The sequence below is a fragment of the Temnothorax nylanderi genome, unplaced genomic scaffold (assembly GCF_030848795.1).
Source record: "Temnothorax nylanderi isolate EJ_2023f unplaced genomic scaffold, tnyl_v1.0 TNYL_tig0044_pilon, whole genome shotgun sequence".
Lineage (NCBI taxonomy): Eukaryota > Metazoa > Arthropoda > Insecta > Hymenoptera > Formicidae > Temnothorax > Temnothorax nylanderi.
The window spans coordinates 21516-41936 of NW_027249106.1; the positions used below are offsets into that span (position 1 = coordinate 21516).

Sequence of the window (20421 nt, forward strand, 5' to 3'; positions counted from 1 at the left end):
TTTTTTATTCTCCCGGAAATATCTGTCCCGAAGAGATTTCCATCGGGTTTTTACAAAATCCTCTATAAAATTATAGTTTTTGTTATAAATTGTTGTATATATATAATATATATATTATTTTTTATATTATTTTTATAATATTATTTAAATTATTTATCTTAATTATATATTTTATTTTTTCCTACCAGTTACATGTAATTCATAGGCTATTTCAGCCCATAATTTCCTTTTATGTACATTATCTTTATAAAATTTGCTATTTAAATCCCACAAAGCACTGCGAAGACGAACTGAGTTTATAATTAATTCATTTACTGATTCGTCGTTTTCGCAAGAATTATTAATGTTTATTGACATTATGTATGATTAAATATGACAAGCTGTCATTAATGCCGAAATTCGACTGAAATTAGCCGAGTTCAACAAAACGCGACGCGATCGTCGCGCGTCTGAAAGGGTTAAAAATTTTTAATTTCAACGCGCTATGACGCGCTATCGCGCGCGTCAAGAAAAGCACGCATTTAATTGGTGGAACGCGTGCAGATGCGCGTCAAACGCGCATTATAACGCAAGGCAACGCGTGCATGGAAACCAATTTGATTGGTGAAACGCGTGGAGACGCGCATCAAACGCGCGCTAAGCGCATGGCAACGCGTGCATGGAAACCAGGGGTTAAGGACGAAAGTCGACTTGAAGTCGACTTGAAGTCGGCGAATGTCGCAAAAACCACCGACTTAAAGTCGACTTCCCGTCATGATGAAAAGTCGACTTCCCGTCATGACGAAAAGTCGACTTCCCGCCAACTTTTAAAGTCGATAAAATAAACCGCCGCGTACGTCTGGAGGTCGATTGTGTATCTTGAAACGAGGTAAAAATAACAAAAGTTAACAGATTTTATTAGATTTTGATCAATAAAATCGTAGATACGCTAATGAATTTTCTCACTTTTGTAATTTTTACCTCATTATTTCAAGATACACAATCGACCCCTTGCTGGAGGGCTAAAACTGATGCATTTCGATTTTTTTTCATATATAAAATAATTTAATTATCTAAAAAACTGTATAATTACAATCCTAATGTTTTATTCTTAATTACAAAGGCGGCCATATCTGTGCCACTTCTGCGTGCGCGGATTCCGGCAGCCACTTCTGGTAAGCTGACAATAACAGAACTAAAATTAAAACATTCCAGCGTTAATCGCGAAACAATATGCAAAATTAGCTATATAAATATATATCATATTATTATCATAATGTTGTAAATATATAATAATATTGTTTTATATAATATATATATATTATTATAAATATATAATATCCACAGACTTTTATACTAGACCACTAACATCTATGGACGCACTGCCGAAAAGCTGATGCGAGTGCAAGGTGCAAGTGTTAGTGAAGGGTGCGGCCATATTGAATTAACAATAAGTCACTATCGGGTGTTCAGTTGCTCATGATGTGCGTTTATCTGCATTCGTTATTACAGTACATAACGAAGCAGGCGAATGTTTTTGTGTTAAATATTGGTACATGTTATCAATAAGTTTGTAAGTCATGCCTTCGACGTGTAGCGTACTTGGATGCCTAAATCGAACCACTACTCCTGTAGTATTAAACCCTTTCTTTTGGACATTCTGTATATGCCAGACTATTGTATAGAAATCTTGTATAAAACCACTTGTATAGAATAGTAATATAGCATATCTTGACTAAAATCAACATGGCGGCAAGCATCACGGGCGAGATGTCTGTCAGCGGTCTAGTATTGTATAGAAGTCTATGATAATATCTAAATATTATTTTATAAATTAAAATCTCACATTTTTTATCCGAACCCCAGATTTCTAGCAGTTTGTGTTTGGACACGACTCCCTGCGACTGCAGCGTTTGTACTATTGCTTGAGTGCGTGGTATCAACCTGAAAAAATCGTATTGAATTGATATAATCTATTCGATGAATCAACGTGAAATCAAAAGGAGATAGAATAACGATTTACCTGGCCCATGACTTGGTGATGCTCCCAGGTGTCGTCAGCAGCGACGGGACAAATCGTTTCAGCTTAGGGCACACTTGACCTTCCAAGAAGAAATACGCTAACCACTTGACACCGTCCACGGATGCTCTATATCCATCGATGGTAGTGCCCATTCGGCCTTTCCGAATGTACTAGACACGCGGCAAATGATCTTCCCGGTTCATTGATTATATCTATAAATATCTTTATAAATAAGTAGGAAAAACATTATAAAGCAACAATTGTGATAAAAATACCTTGGCGGTGGATCAACCAATGGTTCACTAAGATGGCATAGCATGGGCGAATTTCGGCAATCATTCGGGTTCTATCACCGTGACACCTCGCATGTACATCTTATTCGTTTCGTACACCTCTTTATAAACCACCTATTCCGGACTGATTTTCCGTAGAACGCACGAAGAATGCATGAACACAGGTTCCTTCATTTCTGGTGTTCTGAAAGATGATACAGAATGGAGAGGTCGCATTCAATAGGTCTTAATTATCGATGATAATTAATAACACACCATACCTAACCTGTAAGCATGTTTCCACTTGGCCTTATCCTGATCCTCTTTTACCTCGTCGGGCAAAACCTTTCTCGCGACTTGATCCGCCATATCTGCAAGAACTATCTGGCGTCGTATCGTGTCCTGTCTCGCGGCACGTATTCCTCGCACTCGCGTAAACTCTGGTCCACTCATCTGGTCCTCCAGCCTCCTCGAGATTCGCCGCCATATTGATGATGCATGACGCGCCGCTTGACTGTTTTCCGTCTTTTTATAAGTCGACTATTTAGAAGTCGACTTTTAGTCGACTTTCCGCCATTTTTAGAAGTCGACTATTTAGAAGTCGACTTTTAGTCGACTTTCCGCCATTTTTAGAAGTCGACTAGAAGTCGACTTATAAAAGTCGACTTGCCGTCGACTTTCCGTCAACTGTGCTCTTAGGCCCAGTTTCACAGTGGCCAGTTAGCTTAACTAGTAGTTAATTCTCACTCTCTGTCTCTTTCTAACCTAAAGGTTAGAAAGAGACGGAGAGTGAGAATTAACTACTAGTTAAGCTAACTGGCCACTGTGAAACTGGGCCTTAGGGAATCTCAATCCCAATCCGTAGTCTGATACGGGCTTTAGCATTACTACCTACTCTAAAACAAAGAAAGCTCGCTACTGCGAGGGATCACGGGGAATCTTTTGTGAACGCTTTCCAATACTGTGTTCTGATAGGCTGTTCTATGCCAGTCGCTGGTTGTGGTTGGGCGTGTTTATGCGACTGTAGCCACACATTGCACCAGTGTGCACTCCACTAGTTCAGCAGTGCAGCAAAGCAATAGAAAACATACTTATTTCTATACAGACTGATTATTGTAACGCGCAAATTATATGTATACGTGTATTATTTATCGTTTTCGCAGTATCGTTACGGCAATCGACAATGTTAACCCTTTGTGTTATATTGTTATTAAAAAAAAAAGAAATGTATTTTCATCAAAATTTTAAGTGAAAAACAAATTGGGTTAGGTTATTTTAGGTTGAATATTTACCGTATATTGTTTTAATCCTTTCTGTCACGCTTATCTCTTCTTATAACAATTATAAAATATAATAATGCACATTCCTTTAAGCAATTAAATCATAAACAAATGTAAAATGCATAGTGAAAGCGAAGAAGAAATTGTATCGGACTTTGAAGAAGATTTTGCAAAAGAATTACATAGTTTGCCTCATGTTTTAAAATTCATACGTAAACTGCATGACTGTATTAGAAAACAACGCAAGAAAATTGACAAACTACGAAAGAGACTAAGTGAGCAGGTATATATTTTCACTAAAATTGATATCCTTGTTTTCATCTAATCAACTTCATTTAATGTATGTGTACATATTTTTTTTGTTCTTTCTTAATCTTGTTAAAAATCATGACACGGTATTTTATTGTTCACAGAAACAACAAAACTTGCTCTATACGAAACCATATATATCCCACTGTGGGATTCAGACGGATCCTTTAGATTTTAATAAATCATTACCACAGGATTGGAGTGTTAGTCATGATGACGAGTCACTTGGTATAGTAGATCAAGTAAAGCAAGTCGCAGAATCAGCTTTATTACAGACTGGTTTTGTTTATGAGCAAACATCAGGAATGTATTATGATTATAATACTGGATATTATTATGATACGGTACGTTATATAGCGTGTACATACATACTTGATAAACATTATAACTTTATGATATAGTTTTTTGTATGTAGTATGTGTGTGTAAAAAAGAAAAGAATGACAAGCCCAGAACTCTATTATCATTTTAGAGGCAAGGTTTATATTACGATGGAAACACTGGAATATATTACTACTATGATAAAGCTAGTAATACGTACCAATTCCACAGTCGAGTCTATATAAACGAGACTACTCCTGTAAATCTTCCAACTTGCCAAAAAAAGGAAGAACAAGAAATTGGGAAAGCGTATAAGGTAAAATAACATATATCTAATTTTTCAAATATTTTGTAAAAAAATATTTGAAATTTTATCTTAAATTACAGGTTTTGAATGAAATAGATGAATTGATAAAAGGCCTTTCAAATATAACGATTGAAAGATACAAGCGACAAGCTTTAGGTAACTATGCTTTTAATATGTATACGTATCTCTCTCTCTCTGTCCTTGTAGGATGACGTAAAAAAGCGAAAATTTTCAAGCGATGAAGACAATTTGGAAAATAAAGAAGAAAAAAATCAAGAACCCGAAGAGGGCGAATGTTCGGAAAGTGAAAATGACGATATTTCTGACGAAATTATTCCCGAGGTGTCCACAAATAGCGAAAGTGACGGTGAAGAACAAGGTTTATTATTCGTTTATTATTCAATATTTTCTCAATTTTGTTCCTTATGTTACCGTAATTATTTTACCTTACGTATACGTATCTTTCCATTTTGTGGCGTAACTCATAAAGCAGGCTAAAAAAAATTAATAATATAAACTTCAACGAATTTTCTTGTAATATTTTTTATTACGATATATTTCAGTCCGGTATAACATATATTTGTATTAGTACATACACATTCTTTTCATATTATTAATGTTAATTTAAAAGTAATATCAACATTCGTTGACAATCGTAATGTATGTTGAAAGCCAAGTGATTAATAAAACAGTGTTTAACGTAAATATTTCAATACGTGTGAGGCAAATCGATAAATCTATCTGCCTGCTGCTAACTTTACGTGAGAAATCCAAACTTGTCATAAAATTCCAACTATGAAACGTCTACGTAACTTTACGAGACTCGTACAGTCTTGTTGAAATTTTTCAACGGATTCAAAATTCATCTTATTGAAACTTTACTCTCGAGACTTGAGTAATTGAAGGGAAAAAAAGAAAAAAACATGCAACGTTACGTTCAATTCTCGTCGAGCTAAAATTGATACCGTTAATTATTTAGTGCAAAAAAACGCTGCGCGATTCGAAAAATCATATTTATTTCAGATTTAGCGAAAGGTTATCCACCATGTATGAGAATTATCGTCAAGGAAACAGATTTGGCAGAGTTAAAATTGGGCTCCCTTTTTCTCGTGACGTGTACGGGAGGTTCCCTAGGTCGACAGGGAGATCATTCGGTGCTGATACCGGATATAAATATTAGCAAGGTATATCGATGAAAGATCAAGTCCAAAGTTTCTTCATCCATGTACTTGAATTCATTTTTTATCACAATGTGTTTATTATAATTGTATAATTGTACTTGCAGTATCACGCACGTTTTGTGTACGATGAAACTGAAAAACAGTATCGAGTAATAGATTCTGGTTCGAGAAACGGTACATTTATAAATGGCGGAAGATTGTCGGTAGCTAAACAGGAATCTGAGCCTCACGGAATAACGCATGGATCAGTTATAAAAGTTGGCGGGACGAAATTACTGTGCCACATTCATGATGGAAACGAAACGTGTGGCCATTGCGAACCAGGTCTCGTTCAACGAAACATCAATCTCAATGAAAATAAAACTTCGAAGACTCAACTTCATAAGGAAGAGTTGCGACGTCTGAAACATAAATTTGGAATTGAAAAGGATAACGTTGTATCTAGCAGTCAATTAGCTTCAGGTTATCGAGATAGAGCGCAAGCTAGGCGGCAGCATGTAGGTTCCTCGGATCCTTATGCTAAGACGCAACAAAGTTCTGTTCACACGTAAGTATTACGTGCTTCTAAATGTAAACGAGAGAGCGCACGCGCGTCCCGAAGAAACAAAGTAGACAGCGCGCGTCTTGTGTAAATAAATTAAATTCTAATGAGATCAACAACTTGTTCATAGATCAATAACTAAGGACAATAAAGGATTCAAGTTGCTCTCGAAGATGGGTTGGTCCGAAGGTCGCTCCTTGGGCAAAGATGGAGATGGAAGGACAGAGCCCGTAAGTTTCTTCTTACATTATTACATTATTATACTTGACTTGATTCAATTATCGCAATATGTGATACGTGCAACGATTATAAAAGATTTAAAATCTTTTTGCGTTCGTAATCTTAAATAGAATTTTATATTTTTCTTGCAAAAGAGCTGAAACTAAAAATTTCACTTAAAAAAAATTTGACACGAAATTTCTTACCAACGTGAAGAATCATGATAACGAAATCCAAAGCTTACGATTAGATATCACACAGTATAATAATACGCAATAATTTGGCCAAGAAACGAAAAGTACAGCGGTAGATCGATAGGGCCACAAGTTTCATTTCCATCGTGAATCGGTCGTTATTGGATGTATACTCGATTCATTAGTCAATCTTTCCTATGGCTGGGGTCTGGGTCTGGTCGCACCGCACCGTATATCGTACCGATTTAGGCCCTCCGCGGGTTCCTACCCGTCGTATCGCATTTCAACGGCGACGAAATGAGCGCCGTCGGTACGAGTCACTACGAGTAGAGCATTCGTATGATAACGAGAGTCGCTCTGCGAAATGCGAAATGGCGAGAGAAGAGACCGCGCGCGGATCGCGGACCGTGAACAGGAGAGTAGCGCTCTTGAGTAGCGCTGAGAGTAGCGCCCCGGGGTAATGAATGCAAATGTATTGAAATCCAAATCATTATTTTGTCTAGACGCATCGTATGCCCCATTGCATATACCAGGATACGCCGGGATACATCGAAATACATGTTGGCGGTAGTGCCTGTGCACGTAAAAGGATTAAAGGGTGGGATATAAGGGGAGACTGTGTTATTTTCTCTCGTCTGCACTTGTGTGTGTCGCTTTCGCTGTCGCGCCTCACTATCCATTTGCTCGTTCTCTTGTCCCAACACAGTCTCCTCCCCATCCGCCTTTTTCCCCAAATTTATCTGCCGTTTTAACCGTTATTTCCGCTAGATATGTAATATATGTATAGTCGCTTACACTTTTTGCTCGTAAAGCAAAACAGCCACTGTAGGAGAACCAGAGTTGGAGATTATATTTTCTACACGGAGAAAATTTTTTGTTATATTTTACCCTTAAATTCACTACAAACTTGGGACAACTTGGCAACCAAGGAATTTTTAAAATATACAAAAGACATTTTACAAACAACGTGATAAAAATTACCAAGCAGATTGGTAAATTTTGAAAAATTATTGAAATTTCCTAGATATATTTTAGTCAAATTAATCAAACATATTTTATATTTTAATGTAATAAATATTAATATTTTTTATCATGGTAGATATTAATCAGAATAACTCGCATAAAATTCTTGGTGCTCCATGTTGTCCCACAACTACCATGATTTCAGGGTAAATTTTAAGAGAAAATTCTCTCCGTGTATATAGAACGTGAATATAATTAATTCTGTAATAGAGGTATCCCTTAAATATGAAAGGCACAAAATACAAGACGTGTTCAAAAAATAGAGATATTGGATAGTTGCAAAGCTTGGAACATTACAAAAGCGTTGGAATGAGTTTCAAAATTAACCTCCGATCGTTCGCCAATCTTAACCGCAAGTACTTGTCGCATTCAGTATTATATATGTATTGTATAATTATTCTACTTTTACATTGAATTCGTTCTTCTTTTTTTACATTACTTTTTCTCTTAACTCGTACCGCTCACCGCTCGTTGTAAGTTGCAGCCGCAGCCGCGTAATACACGGCATGGCAGCATCTTTGAGTGCGTTTCACAATGATATGACCTATATCGTAAACGATAGAGACAGAGAAGGCATACGAACACAAAATACGGAAGAAAAACATTCGTTGGGATGATGCGCCTCTCCTCTCCTCTCCTCTCCTCTCCTCTCCTCTCCTCTCCTCTCCTCTCCTCTCCTCTCCTCTCCTCGTTGAAAGCCCGTAAACCAGACATTGTTAAGTTCGCGAATGTCGATTGCTAGTAAACCACCAGGTATAAAACCGTCGCGGAACCGTGAGCTGTGTAGTCTACGTACGCAAAGCTATACTATACCCACTTTAACGACTAAAATCTCGACGGATTCATTTATCTAAGTGCTTTACCGAGCGCTAGTTTATTCGACATGTGCGCGCGCGGATCACCGCAAGTTACAATTCTTCACCATCTTCACATCTCGAACGAAATGTAAAATCATTTATGAGTTTAATATTGCCAAAACGTTGTCGCGACAACTTTATCGTGATGAAATCGATAATAAAAATCCGTCAAATACGTTGATTAAGAAACGCGAGAAGATGGATGGTAATTTAAAAGTGTTTCAAGTTGGACAAAAAAAATGTGTTGGATAATGTTGGATAATAATCGCAAAGTAGTTGTTATTTATCAAGTAATAGGTGCATGCTACGGTTTTGAAATATTTTACATAGACAGATTTAAACATTGCTGTACAAGCGAGGAACATTTGTTTGCGAACGCACGGATCGCAAAGTAATCGCAGACTGCATTTAGAAACTGCAACTATTTCATTTTATAGACTTCCCTGAATATCGACTGCCGTAAGCCATTTTACGGACAGAGTGCAAACGTACATCTCAGTGATTTCTTTTACGATTTACGTCCATTTCAATATTACATCTGTTTGCGGTTTACAATCCTCGGAGAAAAAACTCGTTTATTGACAAATGACGCGATGAATAATTTCAAATTGCTGATTAAGGACTTTTCGTATTTCCACCAAGTGGCAAAGTACATTTATGAAACAAGTACGTATTCCTTTTCAACTCAAAATGAACGATTTGTTTATGTATCGATGCAAACATGACGTAACATACATATAATATAACTATAAAATAACACTAAATGAGACGATACGAACAAACTTGTCTGCGATCAGTGAACATAATTAGAGCAGCGCACCATTCTCTGCACTGTATCGCGAGAGAAATGTGCGCTGCTCTATAATGAATCGGAGATCCGAGTTCTAATTCAACCAAAAATCGTTGGTTTTTTATTCGATCGCCACCTCTCGTCGGAAAGTGATGGCGATCCACCGAGAGTATCTTACCGCGAAAATTCTTCTGTATTTGGAGACAAAAACCGGTCGACCCAGGTTGGGCAGTTGGGCAGTTGGAAGTAGGCTCTGACAACCTACTCTCTAGACTCCCAGAAAACAAATTTTGTTTCGGAACCTCAAAATTCTGAGGAAGCTCGACGGCCGACTTGGACTGCACAGTGCCGCTGGATGGATGGATGGATGGATAGCGAGAATGTAAAAGCTATCCGTAAAGAGATCTTTTTACAAAACAATTGAATCAATGTTAAGTCTGCGTTAAACAAAATAGTAGATATCAATCGATTGACTTAATATTCAATTTGAATTGTATCATTTGTATGTTTGAGCTCGAGCGCATCGTGGAATTGCGACTGCGTTTATATAACTTTTATAGCCGAAATGTCTGACGTTAATCGAAATGAAGAGTTGTTTTGAAAGCATATCGCATCTACACTCGCGCAAAAACAACATAGTCACGCACACAAATAATTCGTATCGACTATCCTTTGATACGGATTTATTCGCGAAAACTCTCTCTCTCTCTCTCTCTCTCTCTCTCTCTCTCTCTCTCTCTCTCTCTCTCTCTCTCTCTCTCTCTCTCTCTCTCTCTCTCTCTCTCTCTCTCTCTCTCTCTCTCTCTCTCTCTCTCTCTCTCTCTCTCTCTCTCTCTCTCTCTCTCTCTCTCTCTCTCTCTCTCTCTCTCTCTCTCTCTCTCTCTCTCGCGTTGCCATTCTTCCTCTTGTTTTCTCTCTGTTTATTTTCTTACTACAACACCGTATCGTTCTTTTCCGACGAAAACAAGTAGCGGTAGAAAGAAGGAAAGAAAAGGAAGAAGGGTTTGCTTTGCATGGCAGAAACGGAATACGAGATATATGCGAATTTACGTACGCGTCTCTACCGCGGGTGTCACATTTAGAAGACGGTAGCAAAGTCGTTTCGATATTACATTCGATAATAGAATATTACGCGATGCAGCAAGGATTATACAGACATATAGAATAGACGGTACAAATAGTACAATTATACACTGTGCATTGTCTTCTTTATGACGATTACGTCGAGAATTCAGCATTGTCACTGGAAAGTCGAAATGATTATGGCTTATTTTTAATGAATAACGGATAAAAGAAACAGATTTCGTTGCAAACATTAAGATTCTTTTCACCTTTTGTCGCACTTTTTATCAAGTCATTTTGTCACAAACTTGGTTCATATTTGTTGTATTATGGAACATGTTATGTGTTATGTACTACGATACATAAAAAATTTAACGCCATTTCGAAAAACTTTATTCTCTTATCTCTTCACTTTAACGCAATATCAATATATTTATATCGTACCTATACTTACACACTTTCCAATCGATATAAAATCCACTATAATCCCAGTGGGGGAGAATGTTTTGAAGGCCGTGCTCGTGTGAAAACAAGGTAGGCACATATAAAAGCAAATAGCGAATGTTGACTTAAATTCCATGCCTTCTTCATGATTACGCGATAACTTGTTGTTCCCATCCATCTTTCGTTCTTTCTCATCTTTTTCGCGCTATTTATTCACTGTGTTCTTTTATTTGAGAGACGACACGAAAACAGTACAAAACAAAAGGAAAAAAAAGTACAAACGCGTGCGCGCATGCCTATTACAATGCGTACGAATCGGTCCACGAACCACACAAGACAAACAAATTTTCCTTTTTCTACATTCTCTAATACACCTTATAATTTACATAATATATCGAGGTGAAATTTTACACATTAGAGTCCAATCTAATTTTGACAACACCCCAAGACTCATATAAAAAAGTGTTCAACAGTTTATTTACTTGTAATGCATATTGATATATTACAGATGTGTTTACAGATCGCTCGCCATCTAAATTTTAAATTGCAATTCGATACAAGTTGTATATTCATATGCCAGCACTTGCCAATATTTTCCCTGCGTGATATTTCGAAAATGTTGACAAAAATCGACCGAGTGACCGAATATTGTATAATATATCTATATAGTTTATGACACGTTAAAGAGATAAAAGATCAAGATAAAAAGACAGGATTAAAAAAGGGATCAAAGAAAGAAAAATTCAAACAACACAAACACAGAAACAGAAGAAAAAGCGGAAAGGACAAAACTTTGTAGTAACGTGTTCGGAAGAGAGACAAGAGGCAACAGGTGGGAACTTACAGTCACAAATAAATCCAACATCCCAATATCGCTGTCTAAACAGCTGTTGGTTGACTAACTAAAGACAATGAATAGATTAACGCGATCTCTTACTCTTATTCATTTGTCTCCATTCTTACTGTTTTTTTTTACATCTCTGTTTATATACGTCGGGTGCGCGCGCGCGTTTTTTCTCGCAGGTTTCACGATATATTAAGTGAGGCAAAGGTACTTGCGAGATATTTTCAAGTTTGACGGTTCAAAAGTCAGAGAGAGAGAGAGAGAGAGAGAGAGAGAGAGAGAGAGAGAGAGAGAGAGAGAGAGAGAGGGAGAGGGAGAGAGATAAAGACGAAACGAAATTAACCAGAACTCAACCAGGAGGAAGCAGACGCGAATGCATAATTCTGTGCACATACGAGATCCATACACGCGCGCATGCACATGTCAGCTTAACAGTCGGCGTTCACGCGTATACGTTTGTTTGTACGTCGGTTGTCCGTAACGTTAGTTAGCTAGGAATACAATTCAGTCAGAAGCGGTCGATTGGTCCAGACGAGATGTATGTATATGCTCGCGCAATACAAACGTGTTGAATAATCGCCCGGTATCGACATACAAATATGTACAATGAGATTTATTAATTACAACGCACCGGCAATGCAATTGCCAATGTTCAATGCATATGTCTTGCGGTCAACATAAACCGTATACAATAAACGTTATCGGATCAAACGCGATACAACGCAACGCGATATGATGTGATGTGATGTGATGTGACGTGACGTGACGTGACGTGATGTGACGTAATGAAGAGAATGTATAATTCATTTCGCACATACGTTTTTTATTAACTCATTTTTTACAAGATACGTTCTTTACGTTACTTCCTTTATGTTTTCTTCTTGATTAATTGTAATTGCATTTCATGTAACATTTTTTCGTGATATTCTAAACGCGAGACACAAAGGTATAACGCGTAAAATAATTGCGCTATACATTATCTCATTGCCAAAACAATTTTTTATTACCGAGCAATGATTCGTTTGCTTTTATAATCGAATATTATTAATTGCTGTTTTATGTGTGTATATTCTTTAATGATCAAATCGAACCAATGTCTCTAGTACGCGATCGCGTACTAGAGACATCGGTTGCCCTATCATCTCGCCAGACAGCTTCCGTCTGGGTAAACACATGTCGATATAGACCCAACAGTCTGGCCGGTAGGGCTTACCGACCACCTATATAGGAACATCTATCACAGGATTATCGCGGAAGATCCGCTCTGTCTTTATTTATATCTAGTTTAACCTAGAAAATATAGTTTGTAAATGGCCATATGCATATACGCTAATTCTTCCTACATAAGCATTTGCAATTTACATAAAATTAATAATTGGTGAGATTGTTGACTTCTCCAAGTCTAAGTGATCGGCTATTACCCAACAATTACCCAAATTTAAATACTCTTGCTCCAAATTTTTCTATCCTTAAATTCTCTCCTCTCGCGTATATCTCGCTTATATAATATACACCAAAATTTGCAACGACACGATACGCTGGATAATTTGTAGATTAAATGTCAGATTAAGTATAATTCGACAAATTGTTTCCAATTGCAATTAAAGTCATTGTGTCTAAAATTTTCTAAATATTTTTTTCCAACGATTTAGAATAGAAATTTCTCACTAGAACTACGTCACCTTTCTAAACATATATCTCGACATACGACAACATCTGGATATGAGAAAGAGGAGGCAGAAAAGGGTTAAAGAACAATTGAGATAAAAAGAAGCTTGAAGTTGAGTCGCGGTATGATGCACAGTCAACGTGTATTCAGTATGGTGACATTGGTAGATGAGAAGCAAGGGAAAGAGGGAAACGGAAAAAAAAAGAGAAAGAGAAAGAAGAGGAGGTGATGCTGATGACGATGGTAGTGGCGATGGTGGTATAGTGATGGCGACGGCGGGCGCGGCGGTCGATGGTCGATGGTCGACGGTCGACGGTCGACAGTGGTAGACGTACAGACTACAGCGTTGTAAACGAGCAAAGTTTCAAACCCAATATGCGCTGTCCAGCACGGGGTGCTTGGAGCCCATATTCAAGCTGTCAAGGTGCGGCGCACGTGCGTCCACATCGCTTCCCGGTATGCCAGACGGGTAAACCGGGACAAACTTTCCAACTGGCACAGACCGTCTGTGGCACCCTACCACCGCGTCTCAGAGAACCCGCGAATTCCTAATATGTTATTGTACGTCGGCATCGTTTTGTTCGCACGATCGACCACACAGGTGTCTAGGTGTCTAGGTTTTCGCGACCTAGGAATTTCCTTCCTCTCTATTAAGCGTATCAAAAGTTTCCGCACTAAACGCCAACTGGAACTAAGATTAATTGCATATAGTTGTTTATTCTTCCTTAAAACACGAAATCTCTCATTAAATAGCCTCTAACAAATGTTTGCGACACTTTCTCTATTCGCAACTATCGTTCGCATATTTTCACACAAGCCCAATTAATAATAAGCGCTGCTCTCGACATATCGGTCCCCGCGGTCCCTCGGACCATGCGATCAAAAGTTTCACGCTTCACGCACGTTGAATAGTACGTATATACATACGTACACGTATACACAATCGCGGTGCATCTCGCGATGAGTTAGCGTATGCATACGCATTACAAGTGTCTGGGCTTGAATGATGAATTAAGAGAGAAGAGTGGAAAGGGCCGGGGACGTGACAGACGTCGCGACATGTCTACACCGTCTAATCGGTAATCATGATGCATTGTGTCTTCGATCGTTTGGCCATGTTGTTCGATCAGTCGATGTGACCTATTTGTCTATTTTCTACCTTTATTCAGCTTTCGCTTTCACGCTAGATAAGATTCTATCGATTTTTTTTTTCACTCAATTGGGAAATTGATCTTATGCTAAATTATAAAATTCAATTTTACATGCATTTCTTGAAGCCGATTTATCTAAACTTTTCACGTTAATTCACGCAAGATATTCGATAAATCCGAAAGAAAAACGGAGCGTACTCTCTCATTTTATTAATCTTATTTTTTACCTCGATTTTAATGTGTGTAAATAGATTTGTACAAATATTATATGTACTCACATTATTGTTAAACTGTTTTAACCTCCCTCTTCTAATAAATCTACGAAATCTATGTAGGTCGTAGCGACTGCGACTGGACAAAATAATTTAACAATCCGACGATGATATGCGACGAGACGCTGTTTAATGATTATTTTACACTGTTCGTCTCTTCGACATAGTTTGCTGTAGACTTCTCCCTCCCCCTCTCTCTCTCTCATCCGTGATATCGATCAATCTACGCGTTAACTCTAATTGTAAGACTAGTAAATATCCCACTTAATAGTTTCGAAATAACTGTAATTTAAACGCGATAAGCATTTAAAAAATATAGAAATATCTTTATTTGAAAATCAATGAACCAAAAACAAGGTGTCAGTTGTATATAATGACTAGACTCCATGCTCACGATGAGCTGTTGATAGCTAATTATAGAGAATTGAATTAGAACATTGAAATAAATATTGGTAGATATTTGTTAATTGACGACTGCTTATCAAAAATAATGAGGCAAAAGGTAAACGATCCTAATGAAATTAATAATATTAATAATAAACGCCACTCTCTTTCTACGAGTCTTCTTTAGACTTGCGTCCTGGGACGCAAGCGGAAAGAGAAAATGAACTGGAGCGAGTATCATTGTGTACGTGCGCGCGCGCGCGCTATCATCAACGAGTGAGAAAATAAAACCAGAATCAAGTCTTCGCTCCTGAACAACTCTTAAGCTCATCAATCGAGTAATGGATACGAGTAATATATGTGTCGTTGGTACCATTGTTAGAGAAATTAGCCTAAAGAATTGCATACGATACAAGTTGATGCAATAATTTTCCGTAAAACGGTGAAAATGTGATTTTTTATGTTGGGAATTACATCTGTCGAGAATTTACGACAGATCTATTCGAGTTAACGACTTTTGGATAATATATTTTAATATTTAGAAAACCTAAATAATATTTTGTAATAACAAATTACTACTTCTGTATGTTACAGTTACTTATCACGTGCAATCACAACAAAGTTGGTCTTGGATTAAAGAGAACGGACGTTCCTAACATCGAATTAGATTCCAACACGAAGAAGAAGCAGACAGTGTGGCGGAAAACACAAAAACGTTACAAAGAAATAGTGGATTAACTTTTTGACGAATGAATAATTAACTTACGGCAACAAACTAGTTTTATATAGCCACCTAGTCGCGCACTATAAAAAACTAAATTAATTTTTTAAATTAAAAAGATTTATCGTTTATTGTTTCGTGAATCCGAATGATAAATATCGAGAACTTTTCGAAATATAAAAATAAATTGCGATTTAAAAAAAGACTTGATAACAAAATGCAAAATCGCAGTGCATTGGTGCACATAAATTCATGTTTAATTTAATTCTACATTGCTGAAAGAGGCCTTGATCGACTATCGTATAGCTATTATTTTCCACATACATATTTGTATAGAATAATGGTCAATGGAAAATACTATTGATAATTAACTTAATAATTGTGAAATCTCCATCTCGCGACAAATACATAATATATTTATCATTGAGATTTATACTTTTATTCATCGTTCGTGGTGTATCTGTTTTTTTTTTGTTATTTACATGAATAAAAATAATTGTAATTCCTACTGCCCAAACAAATGGTTATTCGATGACCTTTTTCATTCAACTTCTTCCATCAACGAACGTACATTATCGAAAAGAATGTGTTCCCTTTGGCTTTCGACATACCGCGTTTATATGTAAGTAACGATAGAACAATAATTCGATATTCGGAGATGAGACATTCGGAAAGACATCAAATATTACATGTTGGGCTGCGTTTAAAAATCTTGGAAAACATCGTTGGCTCAAGTCCAGTCGCTTTCTCGTCTACCGCGATAAAAAATCAATTTTATATACCATTTGGTATACCTGAAGCTAATAGCGTCCATTCGCAGGTTTCGTTCAAGCCCAGCGCTACACTATTTTTTCCGCTCTGGGTCGTACGCGAATTTTATAGAGCTTATAAAATGCTGAACCACGGCATGGCGGGACCAAAGGACAAAAGGAATCAGACATCTCAAATCTCAAGTCTTGAACCGTATCACGGATTCGATCGTTGTACGAAAAGAATTCAGCGCGAGTTTTTGACCAAGATAGAAATCATAGATTTCATAAAATTTTGTTTCAGCTTTAAATATTATTAACCTTACACAAGCAGCAAACTCAACGCGACCTAATCCGCGACAACTCGACAAAAACTGCATCGTCTCGCGAGACAAAAATAAATGTGTTGCCCTTTTAATTAAAAGTAATTTCTTACATACGCAATATTAGTCTACTTCCAAGTCTGCATTTAATTCATATTACTCGACATACGCTTCAATTTTAATCGATGCGCGATATTTTATGGTACGTTACGTAAGTTACTGAAATTTAGACATCTACTATATACGTGCAAACATATATGAGAGAGAAATGAAGCCGATCGGTGAAGAAAGAAAAAGCGAATGAGCAAATGGAAAGAAGGCGCACGGACAAACGAGAAGACAGGAAATTGGCCAGACTAGCAATAATTGGCACAGCTATTTACGAGCTATTTTCTTCGCGCCTTTTAATTATGTATTTCCGAGCGCGGTAACAAATTATACGTTTTTTATATGCGTTTTATTCAAATTAAAATCTACTAATTCTAGATAAAAATGGAAACATGAAAGTCCAACTATTTCGAAAGCTTTTTCGCGTTGACACGTTTTATTCCAGAAAGTAAAGTTCGGCATTTCGCCTCTGCGAAAGAAACACTTCTTCCCCAGTAAAACTAACAAAGTTTCTAATTCTCAAGCGAATTTTTCACAGATCTGTGTTAAATTTTTCGCGAATTGTTTGCGTTAAATTAAAAACCAATTGGAATTAGTTTCCGCGTATTCCTCTACAAATTTTTTTCTTTTTGACGATAACATTTAATATTTAGCGCGTGATTGTTTCTGGGATATTTCTTACGTAAATGCGAGCAAGTTGTAAAAGTATAAAAATGAAGGAGTTTACGGAAACGTACCGTACCGGGTGTAATGGAAGAGAATCGCAGCGGATCTGGGCGGCGGATCTGGACATTGAGTGTCTAGACACGGCGGCAACGTCAGCAGCAAATCGGTGCTAACAAATGGCTCTCGTTTGTTGTCTGTCAGCCATTTTTTGGCTCTCTGTAGTCTAGTAGACTAGTGGAGACAAGCCTCATCTGGCCTCGATGCATCTCTCTACTCTACGATGAAAGAGGAAAAGACAGAGGAGAATCACATAGCTTGGAATCTGATCTGGAATTGGATTCTCATTTTTCCCAAAACGAAACGATCTATCCATTTGACCAGTCGGATTTGTCGATAGGTCTATTTTTCACGTGTTATGTGCCCAGCTGTCGCGTCAGAGATTCAGTTACATAACAAATTACAAAGAAAATCTATTAAAATCTATTGTGATTGTTATTGTTATTGTTATTGTTAATAGATCACATTACTACCATTCATATACATTATTAATAATGTTCGCACAACATTGTGAGACGAAACAACTGGAGGAATCTGATCATGAATATGAATATCGCTCATGTCCATCTCACGTCGTATCTCGTATGTATCTGATACGATAACGAAAACGCGTTATATAATAATAGTATTTTAAGGTGATGAGATAATCGGAATATTATTCCGCATTTCGAATTGCGTGCAACAAGGTAAACACGAATGACAAATTATGGTAGCGTGGCCTCGTCGCGCAATTCGAGACAATATTTAGCCTACATCGTGAGACAACGGTTCAAACGGATTTGCGACCATTATATTCGTTACCACTAACGATAAGCGTATCTGATAAACACACTTTACTTACACTACCACTTGCGCGAGCTTCAAAGTCACAAAACCTAGCTACGATACATATATCGGTACAATTCTATATATATGTATAATTCCTACATTTATAAAAAGAAATTAAATCCACAAAATGGATATGTATCATATAATAAATAGATTATCACTGACAATTACCATAAAATATGCTATACTATTATACTCTGACACGTACACAATGTATTTGAAATGTTTCCTTTAAACTCGTAGATATGCGGTTAATAAACAAAGTCAAGATCGTATTGCACATTCTAATTAAACTAGGTACTTAGTTTTAATAATTATAATAACACTTGTGTGATTATAAATACCTTAATGATGTGAAATCGACTGTCTGCATGTGTATAGACGAAAGAAGAAACTGGTGATCAGATATACAATTTCACACAGCTAATGAGCAATAATAAGGCGTGTTTCTACGATCCGCGAGTGCAATAATGCGGCTACCATATGTGTCCAGCGAGTAGTAATATTATGTTTCCAATTGCTTTGGAAAATCTATCGTTTGTATCGTTCGTAAGATTTTTAGTGTTCGTCCAGTACCTCCCCTCCCCCCCCCCCCACGCATGCACACGCACGCACGCACGCACGCACGCACGCACACACACACACACACACACACACACACACAATATTATGCGTTAATTGCAAACAGGTTTCCTCGCAAAAGATACTTTCTTAAGCTATTATTCCTAATATGTACATATCGCGGCAATGATAACTGTTAAGCTAATCATTCAAAATTTACAATTTACATTTCAAAATACGTTTACGTTTCAAAATCGAGCAACACAGTTTCTCTGTAAATCTCCTTTTAGAATTAAGTAAAAGAGTTTTACATAATGTAGAAAGGGACATACACAGCGATAGCGATAAAGAGATGTAAATCGTAAAAGAAAGGATTATATTATTAACTGATATCAGGTCAACTATTATTTTTTACTTATGGCTAGTTGTATGATACTTTAAGATAAATATCACATCAAGAGACATCGATGATAGTGAAATTAACGTACAACAGAATTGTCGTGTTCAAAGTACAACATTGAGTACAAGCATTCTACATTCGAGAGATCAATGTTGACAAAAAATTCGTTTAGATTCGAAAAGACTTTAGAAATGAAAATGATACCGTGCAATGATCGACAAGCCGGATGTCGAGTATAGCACCGACAGAGACAACAAAGGCAATCGGTTCTGGCTGGGTAATAATCCGTAACCGTTGTTAGCATTTGTCCACCGAGCACGTTCTAATAGACAAACGTGTATATTCGTATACGTATGTATATGTACGTGTGAGTATCTTTACGCGGTTTGTAATTGTAGGAGCTAGGAATGCGGACGCACGCATGAAGTAGCAGCCGGTAGACAGTGCGGGATACGCTTTACAGTGTCTCTCCTCCCCCGCGCGTTTATGTATGTCCCTATTATCAAAGACCATGCGTGGGCTGTGTACCCGCATTAATTAGCAATAGAAAAACAAATGCTCGCAGTCTCAACCATAGATGATATATACTGTATAAATTATACGACATACTTGATGGCTTCTGGCTAATACGCAACAAAAAAATGTGTGTGTGTGTTACACATGTTTTTTTGTATTTAATATATCAAGAAAGGGCGCGGGAGGGAGGGAGGAAGAGGAGAGGGGGGAAGGGAGAGGGGAGGGAAGGGAGAGAGAGAGAGAATGTACACGAGTTCCGTATATCCCGAGTTCAACTACCTCGAGAGAAGGGCACGTCCACGTGTCCACTATTACTAAAGACACGTCACGACAATATTAGTAAATAGATTATACGACTCGCTAAGTCGTCA

At 37.3% G+C, this 20421-nt stretch overlaps 2 protein-coding genes and 1 long non-coding RNA gene across 5 annotated transcripts; 2 read left to right on the forward strand and 1 right to left on the reverse strand.

The window, feature by feature from the left end:
* Positions 1-1021: 1021 nt before the first annotated feature.
* On the reverse strand, positions 1022-2901 carry LOC139771738 (probable ATP-dependent RNA helicase DHX37). 2 transcript variants are annotated; one of them, XM_071704724.1, is made up of 5 exons: positions 2556-2901; positions 2278-2479; positions 2003-2214; positions 1826-1923; positions 1022-1159 (listed from the first exon to the last, which is right to left on the reverse strand). In XM_071704724.1, the coding sequence occupies exons 3-5, from the start codon at positions 2152-2154 to the stop codon at positions 1095-1097; spliced, it is 315 nt and encodes a 104-aa protein (XP_071560825.1). In that variant the 5' UTR covers positions 2155-2214; positions 2278-2479; positions 2556-2901; the 3' UTR covers positions 1022-1094. The 2 variants fall into 2 exon arrangements, with proteins under 2 accessions (XP_071560825.1, XP_071560824.1); XM_071704723.1 differs by having other exon boundaries at positions 1022-1174.
* LOC139771739 (uncharacterized) lies at positions 1034-1819 on the forward strand. Its single transcript, XR_011717974.1, has 2 exons — positions 1034-1154; positions 1327-1819. It is a non-coding gene; the product is annotated as an uncharacterized lncRNA (long non-coding RNA).
* Positions 2902-3324: 423 nt separating the features above from the next.
* On the forward strand, positions 3325-16363 carry LOC139771737 (angiogenic factor with G patch and FHA domains 1). Of its 2 annotated transcripts, none has more exons than XM_071704722.1 (8): positions 3325-3837; positions 3968-4207; positions 4335-4499; positions 4698-4857; positions 5514-5674; positions 5776-6218; positions 6343-6442; positions 15716-16363. In XM_071704722.1, the coding sequence occupies exons 1-8, from the start codon at positions 3673-3675 to the stop codon at positions 15857-15859; spliced, it is 1578 nt and encodes a 525-aa protein (XP_071560823.1). In that variant the 5' UTR covers positions 3325-3672; the 3' UTR covers positions 15860-16363. The 2 variants fall into 2 exon arrangements, with proteins under 2 accessions (XP_071560823.1, XP_071560822.1); XM_071704721.1 differs by having other exon boundaries at positions 3326-3837; positions 4698-4869.
* Positions 16364-20421: the final 4058 nt, after the last annotated feature.

What these genes read in the sequence shown, in the direction of transcription:
- LOC139771737 (XM_071704721.1), top strand. Translation starts at nt 3,673, where the DNA reads ATGCATAGTGAAAGCGAAGAAGAAATTGTATCGGACTTTGAAGAAGAT. An exon ending in CGGATATAAATATTAGCAAG is followed by an intron (nt 5,675 to 5,775) that starts GTATATCGATGA and finishes TTGTACTTGCAG; the next exon opens with TATCACGCACGTTTTGTGTA. An exon ending in CAACAAAGTTCTGTTCACAC is followed by an intron (nt 6,219 to 6,342) that starts GTAAGTATTACG and finishes ACTTGTTCATAG; the next exon opens with ATCAATAACTAAGGACAATA.
- LOC139771738 (XM_071704723.1), bottom strand. Translation starts at nt 2,154, where the DNA reads ATGGGCACTACCATCGATGGATATAGAGCATCCGTGGACGGTGTCAAG. An exon ending in ATCACCAAGTCATGGGCCAG is followed by an intron (nt 1,924 to 2,002) that starts GTAAATCGTTAT and finishes CGATTTTTTCAG; the next exon opens with GTTGATACCACGCACTCAAG. An exon ending in CTGGGGTTCGGATAAAAAAT is followed by an intron (nt 1,175 to 1,825) that starts GTGAGATTTTAA and finishes TTTTAATTTTAG; the next exon opens with TTCTGTTATTGTCAGCTTAC.